At 42.1% G+C, this 22,259-nt stretch overlaps 4 protein-coding genes across 9 annotated transcripts; 2 read left to right on the top strand and 2 right to left on the bottom strand.

Moving 5' to 3' along the window:
- Window positions 1–3,342: 3,342 nt before the first annotated feature.
- Window positions 3,343–16,524, bottom strand: Rim (Rab3 interacting molecule). 5 transcript variants are annotated; one of them, XR_001574978.2, is made up of 16 exons: window positions 16,094–16,524; window positions 13,284–13,488; window positions 11,812–12,358; window positions 11,084–11,322; window positions 10,423–10,636; window positions 10,197–10,370; window positions 9,530–9,826; window positions 9,065–9,483; window positions 8,463–9,016; window positions 7,740–7,957; window positions 7,449–7,625; window positions 6,474–6,618; window positions 5,699–5,913; window positions 5,511–5,650; window positions 5,121–5,458; window positions 3,343–5,014 (listed from the first exon to the last, which is right to left on the bottom strand). XR_001574978.2 is itself a non-coding variant. In XM_008195660.3 (16 exons), exons 1-16 carry the CDS (start codon window positions 16,201–16,203, stop codon window positions 5,012–5,014), a joined length of 3,795 nt encoding a protein of 1,264 aa, XP_008193882.1. In that variant the 5' UTR covers window positions 16,204–16,523; the 3' UTR covers window positions 3,343–5,011. The 5 variants fall into 5 exon arrangements, 1 of the variants encoding a protein (XP_008193882.1); XR_001574977.2 differs by lacking the exon at window positions 6,474–6,618 and adding an exon at window positions 7,125–7,272; XR_001574979.2 differs by lacking the exons at window positions 6,474–6,618; window positions 11,084–11,322 and adding exons at window positions 7,125–7,272; window positions 11,534–11,607.
- Window positions 16,525–17,772: 1,248 nt separating this feature from the next.
- Window positions 17,773–18,556, top strand: mRpS26 (mitochondrial ribosomal protein S26). Its single transcript, XM_969346.5, has one exon. The coding sequence runs from the start codon at window positions 17,858–17,860 to the stop codon at window positions 18,491–18,493; it is 636 nt and encodes a 211-aa protein (XP_974439.3). The 5' UTR covers window positions 17,773–17,857; the 3' UTR covers window positions 18,494–18,556.
- Window positions 18,495–19,451, bottom strand: LOC663269 (uncharacterized). The gene is made up of 2 exons (XM_969325.4): window positions 19,018–19,451; window positions 18,495–18,972 (listed from the first exon to the last, which is right to left on the bottom strand). The coding sequence occupies exons 1-2, from the start codon at window positions 19,190–19,192 to the stop codon at window positions 18,545–18,547; spliced, it is 603 nt and encodes a 200-aa protein (XP_974418.1). The 5' UTR covers window positions 19,193–19,451; the 3' UTR covers window positions 18,495–18,544.
- Window positions 19,452–20,716: 1,265 nt separating this feature from the next.
- On the top strand, window positions 20,717–22,259 carry LOC661912 (uncharacterized protein). Of its 2 annotated transcripts, XM_008195662.3 has the most exons (5): window positions 20,722–21,178; window positions 21,228–21,480; window positions 21,542–21,601; window positions 21,687–21,816; window positions 21,862–22,259. In XM_008195662.3, exons 1-5 carry the CDS (start codon window positions 20,809–20,811, stop codon window positions 21,973–21,975), a joined length of 927 nt encoding a protein of 308 aa, XP_008193884.1. In that variant the 5' UTR covers window positions 20,722–20,808; the 3' UTR covers window positions 21,976–22,259. The 2 variants fall into 2 exon arrangements, with proteins under 2 accessions (XP_015835836.1, XP_008193884.1); XM_015980350.2 differs by lacking the exon at window positions 21,542–21,601 and having other exon boundaries at window positions 20,717–21,178.

The raw sequence follows: 22,259 nt of genomic DNA on the forward strand, positions 1-22,259 counted from the left end.
TTAATGGTGAGAGTACGCTCTTCAGGGTTACGTGTGCGAAAAAAACGAAAGTGTTAAAAGAACTCGTTTTGCAAGGGAGATTTTTACGAACTTGTGGAAACGCTCGGTGACATTTGGAACGTTTCAAAACCGATCGGATCGTGTTGGTGGACAACTTGTTCCGAAATTAAACCAACTCTTTGTTAACTCGAGATAATTGAAATTTATTACCGGGAGATAAATATCTAAATGGGCGATATTTAGAGCTTGTAAAAATTTGTTCGGATATAAATTATAAAATTGCATAAAGTTCAGGAGAAATTCCTTAGAAATGCCACGATTTGGTTCTAGGTTAGGTTACGCTAGCATTTTATCTATTTATTTGTTCAGCGACGACACACATTGTTCCAACCCATCCTAGAAAAGATACACAATCTTTGTCATACCACAACCTTGTCCTAGCTCCCGTAAGGTAAATCCATAAATTACCAATTTAGAGGACGTCCCCGTACTCTCCTACTTCAAATCATTCGGAAAAAATAAACGCCAATACTATTTACAAGCTGTTGTAACATCTGTTCGATATTTATCTTGGAATTTCTGTTTTGCTTCTGTTTATTATTTTTTAACGTTTGCCATAATCTGATTAATTATCTTTTGTTTTTATGTGTCTCTAGCTGTATCTTATTAAACAAGTTCTGTAATCTCGCATAATTTATTTTTTCGTTATGTTTTGAATTTTTCCTTTTGCGTTTTGTTTATTGTCCTTGGACACCTAAAAATTCACAACAATTGCTTTATTTTTCTTTTATCACTTGTACACAACATGTGTTATCTTTTCTGTCAACGGCCAACCGCAAATCTTCCACAAGCGGAAATTATTGTTTTGATTGGTGACAACCACGATTCGTGTTTTTGACCCTGATTGTATTCAAATTAAAGGTGAAAAGGTGACGAATTTGCGAAAATTCTTTTGAAATTTTCATTACGAAACCGCGGCTATCTCTTGCAACGATGGCCGGTGAAAGCTTCATTCATTTAAACGTGTTTTGGGGACAGAATACACTCAGCGACCGAAAAATTGCAAACATACTGAAAAAAAAAACAAACACTCATGTACATACTCAATATTTACGTCGTCAAGACAATGACGCTAAAGCTAAAACAATTACATTACAAATAGTATTGTGTTTTTATTTATCTATACTGAGTGATAAACAAAATGCGCTTCCAAACTCTTGTTTTCTGCTACATTTTCTGCGTCGCTCGGTATAGTACCGTTTCTCGTTGGGAAAAATATGTTTTTCGTATTGTAGTGAAAGTGAAATAGACCCGGAATCGAATTTGCGTTTTTTGTGTCCGGTCAGTGGAGTGTGATGCGAATTCTTGGCAAGAAAGCCGATAGATTTGGTAACAAAGCACCGAAAAAGCGCCCCGTTCCGGTCCATAATCTCGATAATTGCAATTACCTAATTAGCAGACCTGTCGACTTCGCAACGGATTCTCTGCGTTTATAGGCCAACCTATAAAAATGCGCGCGTTTTGCATAATTGACCATTGAAATGGGTCGTTTCGCAACGCGTTACCCAATGGATATAATGCACTTTGCAGTTTCGACAAGCGATTCTTGCAGATGAAAGTAATATTTTATTAGAGAACGCGTTAGAGCCCGTCACCTTGCCAATTATGCACGGAATTTCATAAGTGTGTCGAATTGAAATTCAGTTTCTAAAGGCATCGCGAGAAATAACAATTTAACGTTTCAGCAGACGTGTAAGAACGCACAGCCTGGGGGCTGATCCCCAGTCGTAATTAAAGCTGTTCGAGTGGTTAATGAGCCGTTATCTCTTATCGATTTTTAATATTTCCCGAGACCGATGGTTATGATAAAATGCTGATGTGTTAGTCCTAAAAACGGATTTCTGGGAAGTTTTATCAAATGCGGAAAAAATGCGAGAACTGACGATCATCAATAAATTTAACCAAACGCAAAATGTGCAATAATTATGACAAGTTTTGCAAAATTGTGATACGAGATAAAACACTTATAAGCACATCAACCTAAGGATTTACAATAATTATGGAATTTTATTTGTTCATCAGTTTTATTGTTTCACGAATTATTGTTCTTTTTCTATTGTTTCAGCTCATTTAATTGCCTTTTATTGTCCTTATCTTGTTCCTGTTGTGATAACTCCTAGAGTGTCCATCAGTGTAGTACATCAAGATTAATAAATAAAAAATCGTAGTTGGGTTCTTTGTTCCCTTATTCTTTTGTCTTTTCAACTCTCGCCAAATTACAATCAAATTATTGTTTGTTTTCTTAAATGATAAAAGTACAACGACTGTATTTTTTAGTTAGGTAAAAGTTCGTTACGTTAGCTCTAGCCTAAATAGATTCTTTGATGCATATGTAGATAGGATAAGAATTCCAATCTTTGGAATCTTGAAACAAAGGCACACAGCTTGACCCTTTCTTCGGCATGAATTAATCATTCATCTAACAGCTGTATTTAGATCACTGAGTCATAAACACGACGATAAGGAACAGATTCTTCTGATTTTTTGAGTTCCCCTTTTGCAAGTCATGTAGCTATTGTGTAAGGCCATGGTTCTTTTCACTCTCAAAAAATACTCGTATAAACAAATACAGTGTGGCTACTGGAATCTGGAGCTACTTCTTTTCTCTCTTTGTTCGTTCTTTAAATATGAATACCGACACGTCATAAAAACAAAATAGAACAATGGATTTCAAGGTTTACGTGCGGTATGTTGAGTAGGTTGTGTATATCGATTTGGAAAACCTTTTCGTCAATCTTTCTCTACACGATTTTTTTGTAAAGTTTTTGTATATCTGAGATTCTCAAGATTTGATTATTAAAATTAGAAAGTTTATCGCAGTGTAAAGGTACGGTATGATATTTTAATTGCTCTAGAGATAAGTAGGTACGTTCGTGTTTTATCTTCTGATGGTTTAATTTCAATTAAAAGGGCAATAAAATGGGCACAAGAAGTAATAATTGCACTTTAACGATCGCCACAGTTGTAAAACTGCAATAAATGCTAATTATTTATTTATTTTACTGAACAATGAAATGTGTAATAAAGTTGGCAAAAAAATAGTACAACGAATTTAATTTGCACACGAAATTCCTCTCGTGCTACTACTGTAGGAACATTTATCTTAGACCGGCTTGGAATTCGGGTGTCCCCGTCGTTAATTGTCAAAATTCACAGTTAGCACCACTCCCAAGCAAGCCTCCGAGAGACTGATTCAGCATCAGGCCGCCAATGACCGCTTTGGGTCACCGGAAGCCCCATAATTATCCGGCATGCTGAAAAATGTGGAATGAAACGCTCCGGGATAGATCATTCATTTATTGTCTTGCCCATGGGCTTGGATAAAATGGATACATCAGTCAAGAGTGAACATATCAAGACGGACATACAGTGGACGCTTCTGACACTTCCAGTGATATGCGCAAATTGTCAAAGGACCGTACACTAAAATACAGTTCAGTAGCCGAAGTGTCTCAAGCGCAAATGACAGCTTTGTTCGTCGTCTCTTAACCCTTCAAGGTCCGGTACAGATACAAAAGTGCAACGAGCCAGTCCGACGCCATACTTGCCGCATTTTAGTCCAATTGATGCAATTTACACGGGCCTTTATTGAAAAGTGACGCAGGGCCGGACTGGCTGCTGCGAACAGTATGTAAGGCGCATATCTACACTCGGTTATTGATAATGATTTAATCGGAATGATAAAAGGTACAATACAGTTCGGACCTTGGAACAAATGGGAGTACATGATCCATGAAGTGGGTGTCTTATTTTATTAAAGAACAGCGTAGAAAAACTAACTATTGATATCTTTTATAATATTTAAATCAACCATCTGAACTGTATGCAGTGTATTACATTTTAGTTGAACCCAATTCTTCGAAAATTATATACAATCATAATTATGGTTATAGTTGTTTCGGAAAATCTTATTCTTGTTGTTACGTATGATATATTTTGGGTTTCAAGCAGATTAAAGCTTTTACTATGACTTAGAAGCATTATTCGGATTGTTTTACTAAACAATTTAAAAAACCGGCCATTTTTAATACCCGATTTGGCACTGTTTGCCGAATCGGTAGTAAAAACACCGCGGTGTCGTAGCAGTCGGCTGCGGAAAAACAGTCGAATATCAGCGACACGCCCCCTTTCTAAAAATTCATTACAAACGTTACAAAAATGAGAGAATATTCTGAAATCGAATCGCGGGAAACTTCGATTACATTACAGTTTTCGATGTTATATGTTTTATACACAACGAAACGGAAACGTGGCGACACCTGTGCTTCAGAACGGAGATTATCTTATCGAAGCGGGAAATTCAAACAGCCAACATAAAATCTTCAAGTTATATCACATGCAATTCAACAATCAAGAATAAATTATATGGTACAATTAAACGTTCATATACAGTTCTACAATGTCATTATCATAATTTACATAGTTCATTAACACGACCTAATTTCATGTCATTACTTAGTTTCAAGTAAAAAAGCAATTTATCAATTCCAATGAAGCATTTTTGTTGTTTGAACAGGACGTCCCAGAAAAATACAAGTCATTTGTTGTATTTTTAAGTGGATCGTTGTAATCACGCGCATATGAATCTAGGTGGTAGTTTTTTGGGCCGCCCCAGACGTCATATAACAAATATTTTAGATATGATATTTTATGTGATACTATATTTATATGTGTGCGTGATATCTACACTTATATATCTTTTTTCACTTCATTTACACTATATGTATCTATTTTAATCTGCTTCTAAATGTCAGCTAATAATTTTCGCACCATACCGTAATACTCTGATAAGTACAATATTTTTCATTAATATTCGCCGGAAATGCATTAAATCGGAATATAGTCTCATGTATATGTTTTTGCAAAGTTTGTCGCACTACCGGCGAATATTCCGGCGACTGTCTTCTTTCTCTCGCCGTCACGTCGCCTCCAACCACGCCGGAATTCGCCCTCACTGCAAAAAAATCATCAGAAAACATTTGCACCAAACCCGGGGGCAGAAAGGATGATCTAACAGTTCTAAGCAAATATACAGCGTGTTCACTCAAACCTAGGCGTACCTAAGCGAAGTGGAAGAGTTGCGTAGACTACGAGGATCGGTGACACTATGATGATAATGAGGGAGTGATAATGTGACAAATAGAAATAGCAGGCGCGAGTCAGTGTGTGTGAAACAATGGAATGGTCAGTGTTACAACTTGAGGGAATCTAAGCTAGCCATGGAGCTGCGTCGAGAGAGACCGAGCGAAGGAGGTCCACTAACCAGGGATGTGGTGCCGAAGAGTTTGTACCATCCGATGACGATGTTGCTCAAGTTGAGGTCATCGAGCATGATTTGGGCCACGCCCATGAACACTTTCTTGCCCTCGATGCGCCCGTAGTCACCCCAGACGGTCACCTGCAACACCACCCAGTCACCCAACACCTCTCCCCTTTATACCATCCCTCACCTGGAGTATACAGCCTTGGAAATTCTCTCTGAAAGCTAACTGTTGCTGGTAGAGCGGATCTAAAGTTCGTCGAGCCGTCGAGGTTTTGGCCTTGGCTATGCATTTTTTGCCGTTGACTAGATAGACCTTGACGTAGGGTGCTAGAAAAATTTTGGTTGATTTTTGGGATTGGACTAAGGGGGGAATACCTGGTAAAACTTTGGATCCGGGTCTGGCTTGTAGTCCCCGCGCTCGTATCACCTCAACTTCGAGGAACCCCTTTTGGTAGCAGAGACTCAGTTGGATTTCGCCTAAAGCCGGTGCTCCCAGCACTTGTCGTCCTACTAGTTGTCCTGGTCCCAAACCGTCGATGAAGTCGGCCAGTTGCCCACTCTCGCCCGCCAGTCTTAAAGAGGGTGACCACCTAGACGAAATCAGTCTCAGAATGCGCAGTTTGAGATCGCGTTTGGGAAGCCGTTTGAAGGAAGAAAAATCTTTCGATATACAAAAAGCTACCCAACATACACACATAAACCTCGACTTGTCTATGTTTCGTTTCTGACATTTCTTCAGAGCTTAAAGAGCAGAACACAAAGAATGTACATAGAGAGAGATAAAGAAACCGGGCCAATTAGCTAGACTACGTGTGTATTTCAGTGATTTTTGAAGTGGTAAAAACCGTGCCGTCGGACGGTGCTGCCAAGGCATGCATACAAGGTTGCAAGAATCCCCTGAGTGTGTATGAGTGACTGACCGCATGCTCGATACATACCAGACCAGGAGGAGCAAACACGACCATCAAAACTTACGCAAAAGCTGTGTTTGGTAGGAGACAAGGTACCATCTATCATGCTTGTGCTTGTCAGTCGATTGGTCCGAGGACCAATCGACTGACGTTCTCCGTCTCAATGCAACACAGCAGCCAGAGCCAAGGGTGGTCGACGAGGAGCGGTTGTGGAGAGACGGGAGAGGCAGGGTACTTACGACGATCCCTCGGAGCTCGAAATGGAGTTGAGACTCGACGCCCTTTGGCTGCAATCTGTCGAGCGTGAAGGGAAACTAGGGACGACTTCCTGGGAGCGCTGTATACTGCTACTGGTGGATACGCGCTTTCTACTGTATCCGCTGTCTGCAGCCACAAAATAGCGTCAGTTTTAGAATGGCCCAGTTGCACACTTGTGGCCAAGAAATTTACAACTCCGGCGCAGACTTGACCACTTCTGGCCAAGTCTGTGCGGAGCGATATTCTAATAGTGAAAGACCTTCGTAGAAAGGAAACATCGACGACTAGCCCCAAAGGCTAACAGCAAGCATAGCTGGTCTAAAACTACTAAAAGTCGACAAGCAAAAACATAGTCTTAGTAATAAAAGGACTAATTTATTACACTATGTCTACAATGCACTCTACTCTAATCGATAGATCGCCTATTTGTACACTGAGTGTTTTTCAATCTGGACCCTAAAAAGCCAAAGATTGCTCCACTGTCTTCTGCAACCAAGTGTTGTGTAATAGTGAAACGCTACGCTACACGCTCCTGGAAAACCACAATTGCTTGTCACTATTCGTCTCTCTATGTACCTATCTACGTGTTTGCTCTTTAAGGATCGGGAAAAAAGGTGAATTAAGGTATGAACCTGTCGCCGTCGGCCGACCCTTCTCCGTCACTGGAAGCCGAGGAGCCTTGCTTGGACAGCCTCACATCTCCGGGAATAACCTCCTCCGATCGATGAACAGTGAACGAGGTCTTGCCCCTTCGACCGAAGCCCATCCTCCGTTTCCTACCTTCAATTTAAAGGGTGGGTAAAAGGAAGAGCTTACACGCATCTGTCAATTCGATCGGTTTTAGACATTTAACTATTCTAAACGTTTAGACTAGACTACACGGTGATTATAGAGTCGATTCCAGAAGAAGAGTAAGTAGAGAGAGTTTTGTGGAAGGTGTGACAATTAGCTCTTACCTGTTGCCGACAACTGACTTGTCGAGTTACTCTTTTTACTGAGTCCTACGAACTGGCCCGTCTGACGATCCGCCCGCTCCCTTTCCCGCTCCCGCTGGCTCTCCTTCCGCGTCATCTCCTTCTGAGGGACTTCCAAACCGTGGATCTGGCCCACAGCAGTATCACTCAGACTGCCATCTGGAACCACAGGAATTACGTGCAGTCTTTAATTTAACTACACTATCTCAGTTTATAATATGTATATTATCTGTGTCAATAAAAAAATAAATAACTGCGAAATCGTATTTTTACCTGCTTTTTCGTCTGGTGGGGGCTCCGTGTTCGACAAGCTCCGCGTAAACTGCCCCCTTTTTATGCTACTTTCCCTGTGGTGATGGTGGTGGTGGTGATGGTTGTGTTGGTCGATGGGCTCGATAGGGTCCCGCAAGTCTTGTCTTTCTCTGTTTCTGGGGACACTGCGATGACTCGTCGTGTACCCATATCGATCGCTACCTCCACCATATTCAGTACTAGTGGGAACAAAAGCATTGTTAAGGGAACTTAAACTAGCAGAATCTACATCATCGTGGACAAGAAACGAGACGGTTTTTTTGTTTTTGGGCAACTTAACGAAATTGAAGAGTTTTTCAACCGATCCGCGGTCGTCGCTTTGGCGCCGTTTCGTGTTTTCCTCTTTGGGTTTTTCGTCCGAGTCAGAGTCTTGACTCGGTGCCAAAAGGTCTGATTCGAGATCGTTTATCATCTCGGGTTGAATGTCATTGATTGGGGTAGGTTTGAAACTACCGCAAGAGAATCTACGGGAGTTTAGTAATATGTCTAAGGGGTTGGGGAGTAAACGACGCTTAAAGAGTTTGTTTTCGAAAGAATTTTGCAAACTACGTTTGGATATTTTACATTGCCAGGGGATTATTTTAAAAAAGTTACTCCCGTCGTGATATCCTCTGTAAGCATGCAAGTTGAATGTGAATTCGGGGCACGTAGAGGTCCTCTTCGAGGCGTTTTGTGTCTCCTTACCTGGCAGGTTTGTTGCTCCTGATTCGTTCCGACTGCGTGGAAAACGCACTACTAGTCACAGACCCGACCGATTCCATGTCACTATCAAAGTCCACCAAGCCTAGGGGGTCCCTGTCCCTGTCCGGCGACACCGGCCTTCGGACATTCCGGCTATGGTTCGCCAAATCACTATCACTCAGTCCACTATATCTGCGTTCCCATCCCGAGCCGGTGCTCCTGTACGTGTGCATGTACCTCATGCGGTGCCTCCCGGCCCTGTCCTGGTCCAGGTCTTGGGCCACGCGCTCTTGGAGGGCGCGCGCCAGCGCTTGGGGCACTTGGGGCAGTTGGCGTTTCTTCGGCGATCCGGTGGGGGTCGCAGTCGCCGAACGGGACTGGAAACGAGGCACGACGTATGACGGCTGGTAGTCGGCTACGGCGATACGGACGTCGGGAGGCGACAGGGAACGGTGGTCGGTGACGGTGTGTCGGGGCGACTTGGACCTGGAGCGCGACATGTGCACGCTGGGGGAGTCGCACGGCGCGGCCGAGTGCGACCTCTGGCCCGCCATGCTCTGGAAAAACACAAGTAGGGAAAGCTTCGAATTGGCGGAGAAACTCACTCTTCGATACCCCTGCGCGCCGTAGGCTTGCATCGTCTCTTGGTCTCTCCTGGATCTCCGCTCGTTAGGGGGCGAGGATGAGCTGCCGACGCTGCTGACGCTGGCTCCGTCGGCGCCGCGACGCTCCCTCCCGCCGTCGATCTCGCACTCGGACGGCGTGTCCGAGTCGGAGAAGCGCGAGCCGGTGCTCGGGGGCGACAAGTGCTCGCTGGGCGTCAAGGCCACCTCCTCGTGGGGCCCAAGGGTCCGCCAAGTGGGCTGTTCGTCCAAAGGCCACAATTCGACGATGGCCTCGCCTAAAAAATTGTTGGCGCCGTAGCGGACATAGTCCCAGACGGTGATCTCCAAGGCGCGCTGCCGCAGGTCCGCTCGACGAAGGCCCGAGTAGACGAAGGTTTGGTTCCACATCGGTTCCGTTCCTGGGAAAATTAGTCAAAGACTGTGTGTTGGAAGGGGGCTTGGTACCTGCGAGGGTGCGAGTCCGCCGCTTGGACTTCTCGGAGCGGTCCGGGAGGAGGAAGAGCTTGCAGTAAGGACTGCGTGGCTGGTGGGGCGACCTCGGCGTCAAGCCCGCCGCGCACACGATCGTGACGAACAACTGCAAAGTGGAGGGGTCGAAACCGAGCTTGATTTGTATTCTGCCCCCGACGCTGGGAGCCAAGGCGGGACTGGGTCTGGGTCGTTCGGGACTCCCCGGCGACGTTACGAGGACGTGCGGTCTTTCGTAACCCTCCACTTCCTGCTGCCATTGACCAGACTGACCTGCGGAGAGGCACAGTAAACACCACAACTAGACAATTGCCCGACTTTCGTTCGCTGCATCGATCTCTAAACCATATTTCAACACCATTGCCAAAAACACACAGTTGTTGCTCCCATTACAATTAACTACTCTAGGGGAATAACAGGGACATTCACACAAATAGAAGAAGGAAGAAAAAAGTGGTGTCAAGTGTGGGTTTTGTACAGTGCGCTATAGTGTCAAATATGGTTTCTGGTGTGTCTTGGTGCTAAATAAGCTCACGCCACTTACGCTAACCCGGTGGCTCTAATCTCAATCTGTTCACATTCAGAGGCGAGCTCTGAACGTGAACAGAGCGAGGTGCTAGGAATTTCTAAGACTCGGTCATACCTCTATGGGCCACAGACTGCCTCCAGGTCGCTTGGGCGGCTCGTCTGCTTCCCATACTTCGGGAAACGATCAACTCAACATTCGCTTCGTGTTTGCTCTCAGCTATGATATCGGCTACTTCTTGATATGTTTTTCCTTGGAGAGGGCGACCATTCCACTCAATCACTTCATCACCTGCCAACAGCCTCACATAAAAAATACCCTCATTGCGATTTGTGACACCTACCCGGCCTTAGTTGGCCTTCAATGTCGGCGATACTTCCTTTTTTGACTTTTTCGATAATCGCACCTCTGAGACCGTTCTCGAGGATTTTACCTCCGACCACTTTCAGTCCTAAGATATTCGCACTAGAACCGGAAGTTTCCCTCGATCCTCGTCGGAGTATCATATGACCGATCATTCGACATCCGTTGGCGGACACTTGCCAAGATAACGGGTGCTAATTAAAAAGAGAGAAGTATTATTTCGGCGTGAATAAAAAATTTATGTTGCTGCTATAAATTTCTGGATGTGACTACAGCCGAATTGGCAAGGCTTTTTGGGACAATTCCAACTTTCACAAAGTAACGAACGCACAAGGACTCGTTCTACTTTCAGAAATTTATTATAATATGTATTTTTCAAGGGGTGGAGTGTCTAGTCGAATCGTTATCTAGTCTAGAAGAACACACAAGATTGAGTTCGAATAATGCAAAGCCATGCATTGCAGATTATATACAAGAAGGAAACCAATAATTTCCGCGAGTTCTGAATAATTTAGCGTGCATAAACCGGGACGAGTACTTACAAGTGTGGCTCCTAGCGCGATTAACTAATTTTTTACATACACTCGTCTACTGCCAAGGTTCTACTCTAAGAGGCAAACTAGAAATGGTCAGGTAGGCACCTTGGGCAGGTCTCCGCGAGTGGAATCCTCGCTGGAGGTGAAGGTCGAGGAGGTATCAATCCCCGAATCTCTATGAGAGTCCTGCGATCCCTGTCTGTCCCAGTTCTCGTGTTGGTCAAACCTGACCGTCTTCTTTCTGCGTTCGGTGAAGCACCGATTGTCGGCGGTGACGTCCTGCAGAGGTCTGTGTTGTGGGGCGACGATATAGTGGCTTAGGGGAGGCCAGTCGCCGTTGTCTCCTAAACAGTCGTGATATCTGAACGCTAGAACGCCACGAGCATTCAGGAAAAACTGAATACTGGGTGTTTGCTCAATTAGGATCCAGTCGCGGCCGGCGAGACTCGTCACAAAAAAAACTTTTGATGCAAGAAGAAAAGTGCTTAAGCTGCGTGAACACTCTCATGCAGATAAACAACATCGACCAATTCGAAGAAAGACTCAGAGGCTCACCGCCAAGAATTTTTTGATTTTCTCGTCGAGAATCGCCTGCCGGCTCAATCTGTCACACATTTTATCGGCAACTCCTGCAAATTGTAAACAGATCAAATCTAGTTTAGACAGGACGATTAGTGGCGGCAGCGGCACAACTTACGTGCGTCCTTAACTAACAACAAAATAAATCACAAATCACATCTACAGGAAGATCAGAAAACAGCGTCGAGTCTAAAATTATGGGAGCAACAACCTTACGATGTCAAATACCCCTTGGACCGCGCTACACCGCTTACCTTTCTCGCTGTCGCGGTCGTCGCTGCCGTACTCGGGGGTGGACTTGAGGTCCTCCTCCGAGCTGGAGAAGGACCGCTGCAGCTGCGGCTGGGGGTTGTGCTGGTGTTTCTTCGTCGAGCCGCTGCGCTTGTGTTTCTTGTTGGCACTTGCGGAGGGCATCCGGGGGATGTCCATGGGCAGGGGCTCGGGCTCGTGGTCCGGATAGCGTCTCGGGACGAGATGGGGGTGCGTCCGCATGAGGCCTTCGAGCTCTCCTTGGTAGAAACGCGGATCGTCCTCGTTATACTGCTGGTTGTAGCGCTCGCACGAGGGCGTGCGGGTCTCTTGTTCCGAGTATTGTCGGCGAAGCACGCTGCCGGAGCGCTGAAGAGGTTGGTTCTCCTTCTCGGCGGCCGAATGGGCACGCTCGAGCTTGGGCCGTTTGTCGGAGGGCGCCTGCTGGAGGCTCGGCAGCTCGCTGTCGGCGTTGGTGCCGCCAAGCATCCATTGGCCAGTCTTACTCAACAGTTCTTGCTTTTTTCTGCAGAGGATGCAAACCCACACCACCTGCGCCAATAAAGCGTAAATGATTCATTTCGAATCTTGAAATTCAGAATAAAGCAAGAAAGATTTGTTAGGACTATGTTCTTGGCTCGTGGGTAGAAGATGACGCATTCGGATGTTTGCCTTTGTTATCTTTGGCATGATGATGAGCCATGATGGCTTGCGTGTGTCATGTGACGGTGGGACTATTATGATAACGTCAATTAGGTAGAAATTATTGTAAAAATAAAGCGACTGTTTTTCGAGATTTTTAAAAATTTGATCTTAAATTTGCTGTTTGATTTTTGTTTTTGTAATAAATTAATTATTAAACATACTCGTAGTTTTTTTTATTAAATAATAATCCGTGATACAACTGACAAAGTTAGGGCCAACATAGTTCACTGTTTCATGCAGAAAAATAGTTTTCAAAAGAGGAAATGTAATAGCCAGTATTAAAAATTTTATAATCAAAATAAAATAAAGTGACTTTTTAAAAATATATTTGTTTATTGTTACGCTGAATATTTTATTTTTGAATTGTAATAATTGTATTGAAATTTGGAGAATACAAACCGATAATAATAAGCTTCTATCGTACGAAACAATTTTTGGGAGAAGTGTGTTTTAAAGCTCTTAAAATACGAAAACTGGGGCAGAAATCGTGGATTTTTTTAAATGGTCGTTCTTTTATTAAATGTCCATCTTTGCGATATCTTTGTATTTGGTGCTCGCGCTCCGTCTGCGAAAAAGTATGAATCTCGTGCTTTGCCTCCCGGTGGGGGTGAATCAATACGTCGCGTCACGTCCGGTAAGCATGACGTAAGCCCCCCACGCGCTTCACAATGGGCAACCCACGCGTTCCCGGCCCGGGTCTTTCGTCAATGGCTCTGTTGTAAATACATCTGCGATTGTCTTAACATTTGCAAGAATTCCTTCTTCCACTGACCTTATTCGACCGGAGGGTGACTTTGCCCCCGCAGCGGGCACAGCACCGGATCGAGCAGTAGTTGCACAGGTGGCCGACGCCGTCGGCGAATTTCGTCTTTAGGCAGATGTGGCAGGTGGCGTCCAGCTCGATGCCGGCCTTCTTGTGTTGTTCGTTACGGGCCCGTATCGTCTCCTCCAAGATGTGCACCTCGTCGGCCTTTCTCCTAAAAAAAGAAACAAAAAATACAATCCCCCCATTATTCGGTACTTACTCATCTTTAAAATTGAGCAAACATAATATTATAAACAAATCTCATTTTTTGACCTAGGGGAAAGTCGAGCGATACAAATATAAAATTAAGGAATTTAATAAAAACTTAACATGCAACATACATATTATAGTTTAAAAAAGAATAAGTGATTTAATTTATATGTTAACTGTGTTCATTGGGCAGCGTATAAAATTTTGCCCGGCGCATCCACCAAAAGTGAAGACCAAAAACTGTAAATTAAATTTTATTATTTGGCTTCTATTTGACTCGTTAACTTTCATACATGTTAAAAAAAATTACAGACTACTTTAATAATAAATTAAATTCAAATAATCACAATACATGGTATTTTAATCTGCATCAATTTCCAGAAATAATATTAAATCTTGAGAGAAGTTACTGGAATTTTGGGGGTCTGTTAGTTATGTATTTTGCAGTTTTTGCACAAAAAATACTTCTGCACAAATTTGTTCAAATTTGCGATTGATTTCGTAAATAGTCATTTTTGCAAGAAGTGCGCAAAGCAAGTGTTTTTTGAGCTTCAAAATGTTAGGTTTTTTATCGAGATCTTTAAGTTGAGATAAAAAGTACCTTCAAAACTTCAAAAACCAGCTTTGCAAACGCAATATAAACCATATTTTTTCTGCAGCTGCAATGTTTTGAACTGCAAATTAGTTATTAATGCTTATACTGACGTTTAGAAATTTTGACCTTACAGTGCGCTAAGTAAAACAATGAAAAAACAAATATTTTTTAAATATGTAATTTTTTGGTCAATTGTGTAAACAAATATTTTTTGGGATGCATAATTTTATTAAAAAAATAAAACTTTAGAAACTATCGTGGGTTCTAATTTAACTAGGTTTGAATTTGTCATGGTTTTTGTGCAAGGATAAGGTAAAATTAGAAAGATACCTCGTATGAGACTGTATATTATGCAACAATAACAGAACGAAATCATGCGATTCGATCCGATATTAAACGAATGCATAAAGATTCGCAACTTAAGAGACAAAATTGTGTTAAATTATGCAAAAAAGTAAGTAGACAGCAGTCATCCGTGTTTAGATCTATTCTAAAATATCTATATTTAAATCGTAAGGTCGCCCGAATTTGCTCTTTTAGAAGTTAGATAAAGGAATAATTTAAGAAAATTATTTGGTTCAAATAAGACACCTTATTAGACTGTTTTTTGTATCTAAAACGAGTTTTCTATTTGAGATTCAAAACGCTACTTAACATTTTTTCTCAATTTTATGACATATTTTTTTGACTTTGCTTAGACCATTTTTGTTAGAAGTACTCAAGTACTATCCAGAATTTGTTATTTGTATATCATACTTTTAAATTTTCACTTAAAACAAGAAATGACCGTAATTTGAGGATGGTCGTTGAAACTCTGAACCAATAAGAAATGCTTGATCAATTGTGTTACAGATAAAATCACTGCAAATGTAGATGACATTGTAACCACTGACAGTGCATGGTGGTGATTCACGTAAAAATAAAATGACTAGCCTGACTAGTTTACCAAATATTCCACCAAATACGAGATTGGTCTTTCAGATAAAAGTTACTGAAATATAGTGTTAAAAATAATAGTGTGATCATGTCTTGAGACTGAAATTGTGGTGAATTTTGTGGATTGATGTTTTTGTAAAAAAAATGTTCTGTGGTAGATTTATATTAAAATATACTCATATTTTTAAATCAAAAACAAAAAATAAAATTAATTTTGGGAAACAATTACATTTTATAGTACTTTAATACGCATCAAGTAGTTTGCTCAAAAAGTAAAAGGACAAGAACAATAAATAATAATATACGTCTTTCGTCACGTTATAAACTTTGTTTTATCTTATTCTTAATTTTAAATCATTTGACAGTTGATATTAAAAGTGCAATACAATTATCATTATTAATCAAGATATCCGTAAAGAAAGCAACAGATTGGGACCGTAATGCGCAAAAAACTATAATATCAAAATAAAACTGGCTTTTTTATTTTTATTTTGTCGCCAAAGTATTAATAAATACCATTGTGATAATACATATTAAATTAAATTAGCAAGGCTATATGCACAGAACTGTAATAAATTTTTTGATGGCAAGTAAATATCTGTCAAACTTTCCACTAATCACATTATCAGCTAAATTAAAATGGTGATATATTTTTAGTACCTCAAACATTGAAGAAATAAATGTATACGTCTCCATAAATTAAATAATTAATATTTTGAAGAGTTTATATTTAAGACCCGATCAATTATTCGAGGTGATTAAGCCATGAACGAAAATAGCACTGTAATGTTTTCTGGAAGCTCGGGTCTTGGGTCTATCCCATTAACCCCAAAAAGGCCGTATCCTTTTGACATTTGGCCGTCTCCTTTGTTGTTTTTTATTGAATGAAGCGGCCACGTTTGCACAAACCCCCAAATGCCGTCAATATTTGCTCGCAATTCCGTCACCTTTGCGGATGCGACCGGTGCAGCTTGTTGTCTCTTATCGATTCGCAGCCGTGAAATTCGAACCGTAGCCCCACGGGGCGCGGGCCTACCTCATGATCTCCTGCTCGCGCTCCTCCTCCTGCTTCTGCCGGACCATGACGGACTCGATGATGGCCCGCTCCTCGGGAGTGAGGTGAGACAGATCCGGCCCTTCCTCCATGCTAGCCCTTTCCGGACATGCCACCGACTACCCGTTGGAGAGGTCGCGGTCGCGCCGCGGCTTCACGTCGTCCATCTCAGAGCGGCACCGAAATGCAACAACATGCGGCTATGTCCACAGGCGGCTCCCTGGCGACGGCCTCTCGGGGCACTCGCGACGCGGCCCTAGCGCACACGGACCTTCGCACCGACTTGTTCGCGATTTTTTTCGATTGTCTCAGCCGTCGTCCGGCCAAATATCACAGTTTGCAATTACCCATTCATGTACCTTTAATAAATAATAGGATGAGTTAACGGATCGCCAATGGGAGGCCGACGTGGGGGTGACGTCACGCGATTGCGGTATTGATTTCGCTCAGGAGACAAGCGCCCCAGAGCCACGGGATGCGCCGGACCATTCAAATCACACCCACGACGGCTGCGTCGCGCCCTTTCAAAACTATAACGCTATTTGCAACATTCGCCCGGCGCATCCACCATTTTTCGCAACCGCTAACTCAACGTTTTTACCCCACACTGACACTCAATTATCAGTTCACTTCTTCAAGTATTTTTATCTGGTGGCACATTTAAGAATGCAAGTTTAAGCAGGGCGCCAGTTTTTAGGGATTTTTTTAAAAGAGGGGATTTTTTAACACGCACAAAATTACCTTGTACAGGGTGACCCTTTTTTTTTGAAACCGTTAACTAAGTGATTTTTAAGGCTGTTTATCTATTTTAAAGAGTGATAGTGCAGCTCAAAAGATGGCAAAATACCTCAACTTGCCTTATCACAATGTTTAGAGCTTTTGAGATATAAAGGGTTCAACCTCCAGTTTTGTATTGAAAAATTTGTCAAAAAAATTCAATGTAAGCGAAGTTTGCGTTTTTTTAGTACTTTATTCCCAAGTTTACATTGCTAGCAATCGGTGATATTTGAGGAATTCAAATTCGGTGGTATGTTTGACCAAAAAAATTGATGCAAAATTTATACCTTTTTACATATTTTTTTTTAATATGAGAACGCTTTTTTTACTGTTTTTCTTAGTTTTAGCCCAATATAAAGCATTTTTAGTTACAGAATATCTGTTGTCTCAGATTTTTGTTGCTGCTAAGTAACTGTTGGACGCTGAATTCAAAACTGCGAACAGATTTTTTCTATCAGCTTTTTTTTCGACATTATAGGTAACACAAGTTAGCATTTCTATAAAAAAAGATGCAACTTTGAGTCATTTATTTAACTGTTGCCTCAGATTTTGTTAAATTACTGTTGGATCTTGATTTCAAAACAACCGAAAGAATTTTTTTTTTCAGCTCTAGTTTTCGGGATACAGATAACTCACATAAGCATCTATTTAGAAGAATGCACGTAGCTTTTTTAATCATTTATTTTGCTATTGCCTCAGATTTTTTTGCTGTTGTTGAATGATCTTGGACGCTAATTTTAAAACAGCTAACATAATTTTTTCTGCTAGCTCTAATTATTAAGATAATATAGGCCAGTTTTACTGACTTTTACGGATTACTGTAACGAAGTGATAAACATGTACTCCTGCGGCTCCTGTTATCTTTTATTGACGCATTCACATTTGCCGCTCTTTTTAGTGACATTTCACAGAAACTTGACACCAGATAGTTAGGTTATGGTGTCCGAGTAGTCCCCAATTCCGATTAAAATGTTACGAATAATTTCGAATCTTCGACTTCTGAACTCATTTCCCGAGAATATGCACAATTGTCAACCCGTGCGGTGGCGGCGCAAGCCCATGTGGTTGCCCACGGCCAAAAGCAAGGTCTTCAGAGTGCCCCCAAGGCCCCAAATTTCGGAGGAAGAAGACAATGAATTGAAACGACTGAACAACAACTATCGTACGGCAATGAACTCAATTCGGAGATATTTAACCAATCGATACAGCGTTAAACTGCAAGCGAAGGCTGACACGGAACAGTTGAAAAAAGCGTTTGAAGAGGATTTGGCGCGATGTAAAGCTATAAACGATGAATGGAATGCGGAATTGGAGAAGGTGAGGAACGAACGGATAGCGAAACAATTGGAGGAAGATATAAAATTCGCGGAAAATCGCAAACTGGAATTGTTGAAACGGGAAGAGGAAATGTTGGCACAGGCTGAAGAGATTGTCAGGAAGGAGAAGGAGTTGGTAGGGACGTTTATCACGCCTGAGATGTTAGATGAAGCTATTGAGAATGCGATTAATAATCCGGTGGATTATAACTTTGCTATTGATTTAGAAGGGAATAAAATCCTAGGGCGGGAAACCACACCAGTGGAAAAAGCTCAAGTAAAACAATAGGTTTAGCAATAGAAATGTTTTATTTTATAAATTACAAAACTTAATAAATTATCACGAAAATAACGATTGTAAAAATTCTGTCCTATCCTCTTGACTCTCCTCATCCATCGGAGTCTCCCCATTGGTCTCAATATTTTCCAACTCTTTATTAACCACGTCTTTCCCTTTCTTCTTCTTATCCAAATTGGCGGTGAAGAAGTTGGTTTTCTTCTTGGCCAACTGTATTTCAGCCCTCAGTTTCTGCCTCCTAGCGGCTTTCTCATAGGCCAGTCTTTCATGCAAGTGCGTCCATTTGAAATTTGACAAATACTTAATGCTCCAGATACAGTCAAACTGTTTGGATTTTTTGCGTGTACTGACTTGAGTATTATTTAACAATTGGGCCACCCTTTTTGCAACCGACTTGCGCTCAAATTCCACCCAGCCCTCCGTGAATTTCCGCGCCACTTTCCTCTTCGACTTCTTCTCATTTTTACCCTCTGCAAACGCAAATTAATACAAGAAAAAGAGGATTAAGCGCAAACCTGTCTCTGCAAGTTGGAGGTAAACCCGACCGATTTTCCCAAACTGACCGAACACCTCACGAATCTTCGTCACATTCATGTACGGCGGGATCGTCGACAAGTACACTATGCCCCGTTTGGGTGGCTTTTTCTGTTTTTTTGAACATTCTGCCTCCGTGTTGTTTACTTCAACCATTTTCTAGGTTAGCACGTGGTTGAGTGTCAAGTTGCACCAACCCTGTAAAAGTGAAGTTACCAACAGGTGTTTGGGAGAGCGGAATTTCCAACACGCCCGCGCACTTTTAATTACTCTTTGTTATTAAAAGAGTAATAAACGGTTTACGCAAACATCCCTGTTACGTTTTTATTGATTTTAATGCGGTAATTTGATTTTTTTTAATTAGAGTTTTAGAGAGGTCGCCACAGTCGTGTTAAATATTTGTTGTGGTGAGTTGCATCCAGGCATCCCGAACTGATATAGCCAAATCGAGCCCTCACTGAAATAGGTTTTACTGATGATGCGGATAGATGGCCTTAGTGTTTTACAGGAAAAAGAAGTCCTATTGGCGGATTTAAAATTTCAGATTATTGAAGAAAAACGTGGTACCGATGCGCGGCTGACAAGTAAAAATTTCACAAACGTCAGCAAAATTTGAGTTTATTTTTTATTTCACGTTAATTTTTCAAAGTTTTATTAAGATAGTGGTTCAAGGTGTCGTGTTTGGGTTAGACTATTGCCTACTATCGGTTAGGAACAACATGATCTCTAAAAATATAACGTAGTAATGAGCTCCAGAAGGTTTTCGTAGATAGGTGCGTTTTTCCCAACAGTGAGTTTTTTGAGACCGAACCGCAAGTGAGTCACACTGCGAGGAGACTCCCATAGACAAAAGTTGCAAACATAAGGTGCCAGTTTGGCTAATTGCAAGTATGTCTTTATCATCGATTCGGTGACGACTGTTAGTTTTGTAAACTTAATGGATTTAATAAATATCTTTAATATTAAATGTGATCGTGTCATGTTGGGTAAAATTCTTCCATCTGTGCTGTCTGTGCATCCACCTTTTCAAATACAATTAGAAAATTTTCATAATAATCGTATTTGATAAGATTTTGACATCATTTTGACGTGAGCAAAAATTAAAAACATATAAAGTAATCGGGATTATTTTTAATTCGCGCCCTTTTTAGTACGTGATGATGCGGCTAGATGGCTTCAGCTAGGAATTCATTGCCAACCATTATGTTCCGCTTCTATAAAAGTATTATTCTAGGGTTGCATCTGTCATTTATCATTTGCCGAATCTGTGTTTTTATCAGTAATTTTCCAGAAAACTGGGCGGAAAACTGTAGGAAACGTGAAGAAACGCGTCCACGATGTCAAACATCAGCCCCACTGGTGAGTCACCCCGCAATTAAGTTTTTAGACACTGCGCCCTGCCGACCCCTTTTTTCTACTCTTACGTGTCTTTACGGGGTTTTTGCTGCTTATTCGTAATTGCGTATTGTTCGCACTCAAGTCTTATAATACGGTTCAGTAAACGTCTGCATTTTTTCTTCGCCACTCTCTCGCATGACGTGTCAAATATTCCGTTAGTTTGTGACATTTGCCCCTCTTTCTTCGGCTCGTTTGTTGATATGTCCGTGTTTATCGCCCATTTCGGCTCAAATAATCATAAAATATCGTTCAAATGTTAGTGTCGAGTGATGTGTTTGTAACCTTCGGCCTGAAGGTGCGCTCGAAAGAGGCGAAACGTCGCGCATGACATCCGCCAGCTGGTCGCGTGAAAATCACACGCGGAAACTCCGAAAATGAGTACCGAAGAGGAACACAGTCTTGACTACATCGAGGACCCGTATTTCAACCCCCAGACGAGCACGGCAACCCCCAGTCTCGACGAATTCGATTACGACGTCCTCGAGACCGAGCTCGAATTGTTCGATCTGCGGCAATTGGACTTCGATGAGGCCAATTGCAATAGCTTGCCCCATTGTGACGAATCGGTTAACGTAGAAGCGGAATTCTTTAACGTAAAGCGGGCCAATGCCATAATCCGGGCCTTCTTCAAGAAGGACTTTAAGCGGCAAGTGCGCGTTACCTATTGCGATTTAACGAAACCATACTTGGCAAAATTACCGAAAGACAACAATTTTCGCAAATACTTAGATATTAGTGGCGATGGTGAGGCGAGATCCCCGATTTTTAAGGGATGAAAATGGTGTTTTTGCAGAAGAAGCGATCCCTGTCGATAACCACGTCGTTAACGACCTGTCGAGTCTCTCCAATGAGGAGAAAGAACGACAACAAGCCTTATGGAACGAAGAGCTGGCCCAAATCGAGGACGAAATCGCCACTCTAAGGACCGTCCTGGCCTCAAAAATGCGGAGAAGTGCCGAACTGAAGCGCAACTTGGGGATCACGGTGTGGAAGGAGGTTTCGGAGGACATCAATCAAGGGTTAAAAAATGTGAAAGAGAGCAACGTGTAAGAATTTACAGAGCCTTAGCTTGTTAGGTGCATGATAATGCATTTTTTATTTGAGTAGATATCAGACCGTGGAAAGTAAAGTTGGTCAAGTAACCAAAGCTGTGACGGATGCCCCGATGTAAGTATCGCATGGCTTGGTTGTTTTTTCGGCGGCTTTGTGACTCGCGTCTAGAGTATTTAGCCAACAAGAATTTGAATTGTAGCTACCAGAAAACCACATCGCTGATTGGGGGAATCACCGGAAACATTACGAATAAAATCGGCCAGATGCGCCATTCCGAGTCGTTCCGCTCGATAGAGGAGAAAGTCGGCAGTGCATACGAAAATGTGAAGGTAGGTCAGTGCAGCGTCACTGGATGGTGTTAATTTGGTTTCCAGACGAAGGTCGTGTCGCGTTCCAACTCGCAGCAGAGTTTGGACGAGGCTGGTAGGTCTCGGTCCGGATCGGTGGTCACAAGTCCAACGATCCCAGAGGATAAGCCGTTGGCGTAGTTTTTAAATCAAAAACTCAAAGCTGTCCCGGCCAAGAATGCCTTCATTGCTTTTCTGAATTGGTCGTTACTAATTTCTGAGTTAGTTTCGTTCTAGTTCCTTAGTTTTGGTTTAAGTTTAGCTTGAGATAACCGTTCAGAATGGTTGAAAGACTTAGAAGTAAGCTTAGGTTTTGTACAGATTTTAGTTCTGATTTATATTTAAGAGACTATTTTCCATACTGATATGGCTCTATAAAGGTGTATTACTAATGTAAGCATGGATACAATAAAAATTAAGCGTCA

The sequence above is a fragment of the Tribolium castaneum genome, chromosome 5, assembly GCF_031307605.1.
Source record: "Tribolium castaneum strain GA2 chromosome 5, icTriCast1.1, whole genome shotgun sequence".
NCBI lineage: Eukaryota > Metazoa > Arthropoda > Insecta > Coleoptera > Tenebrionidae > Tribolium > Tribolium castaneum.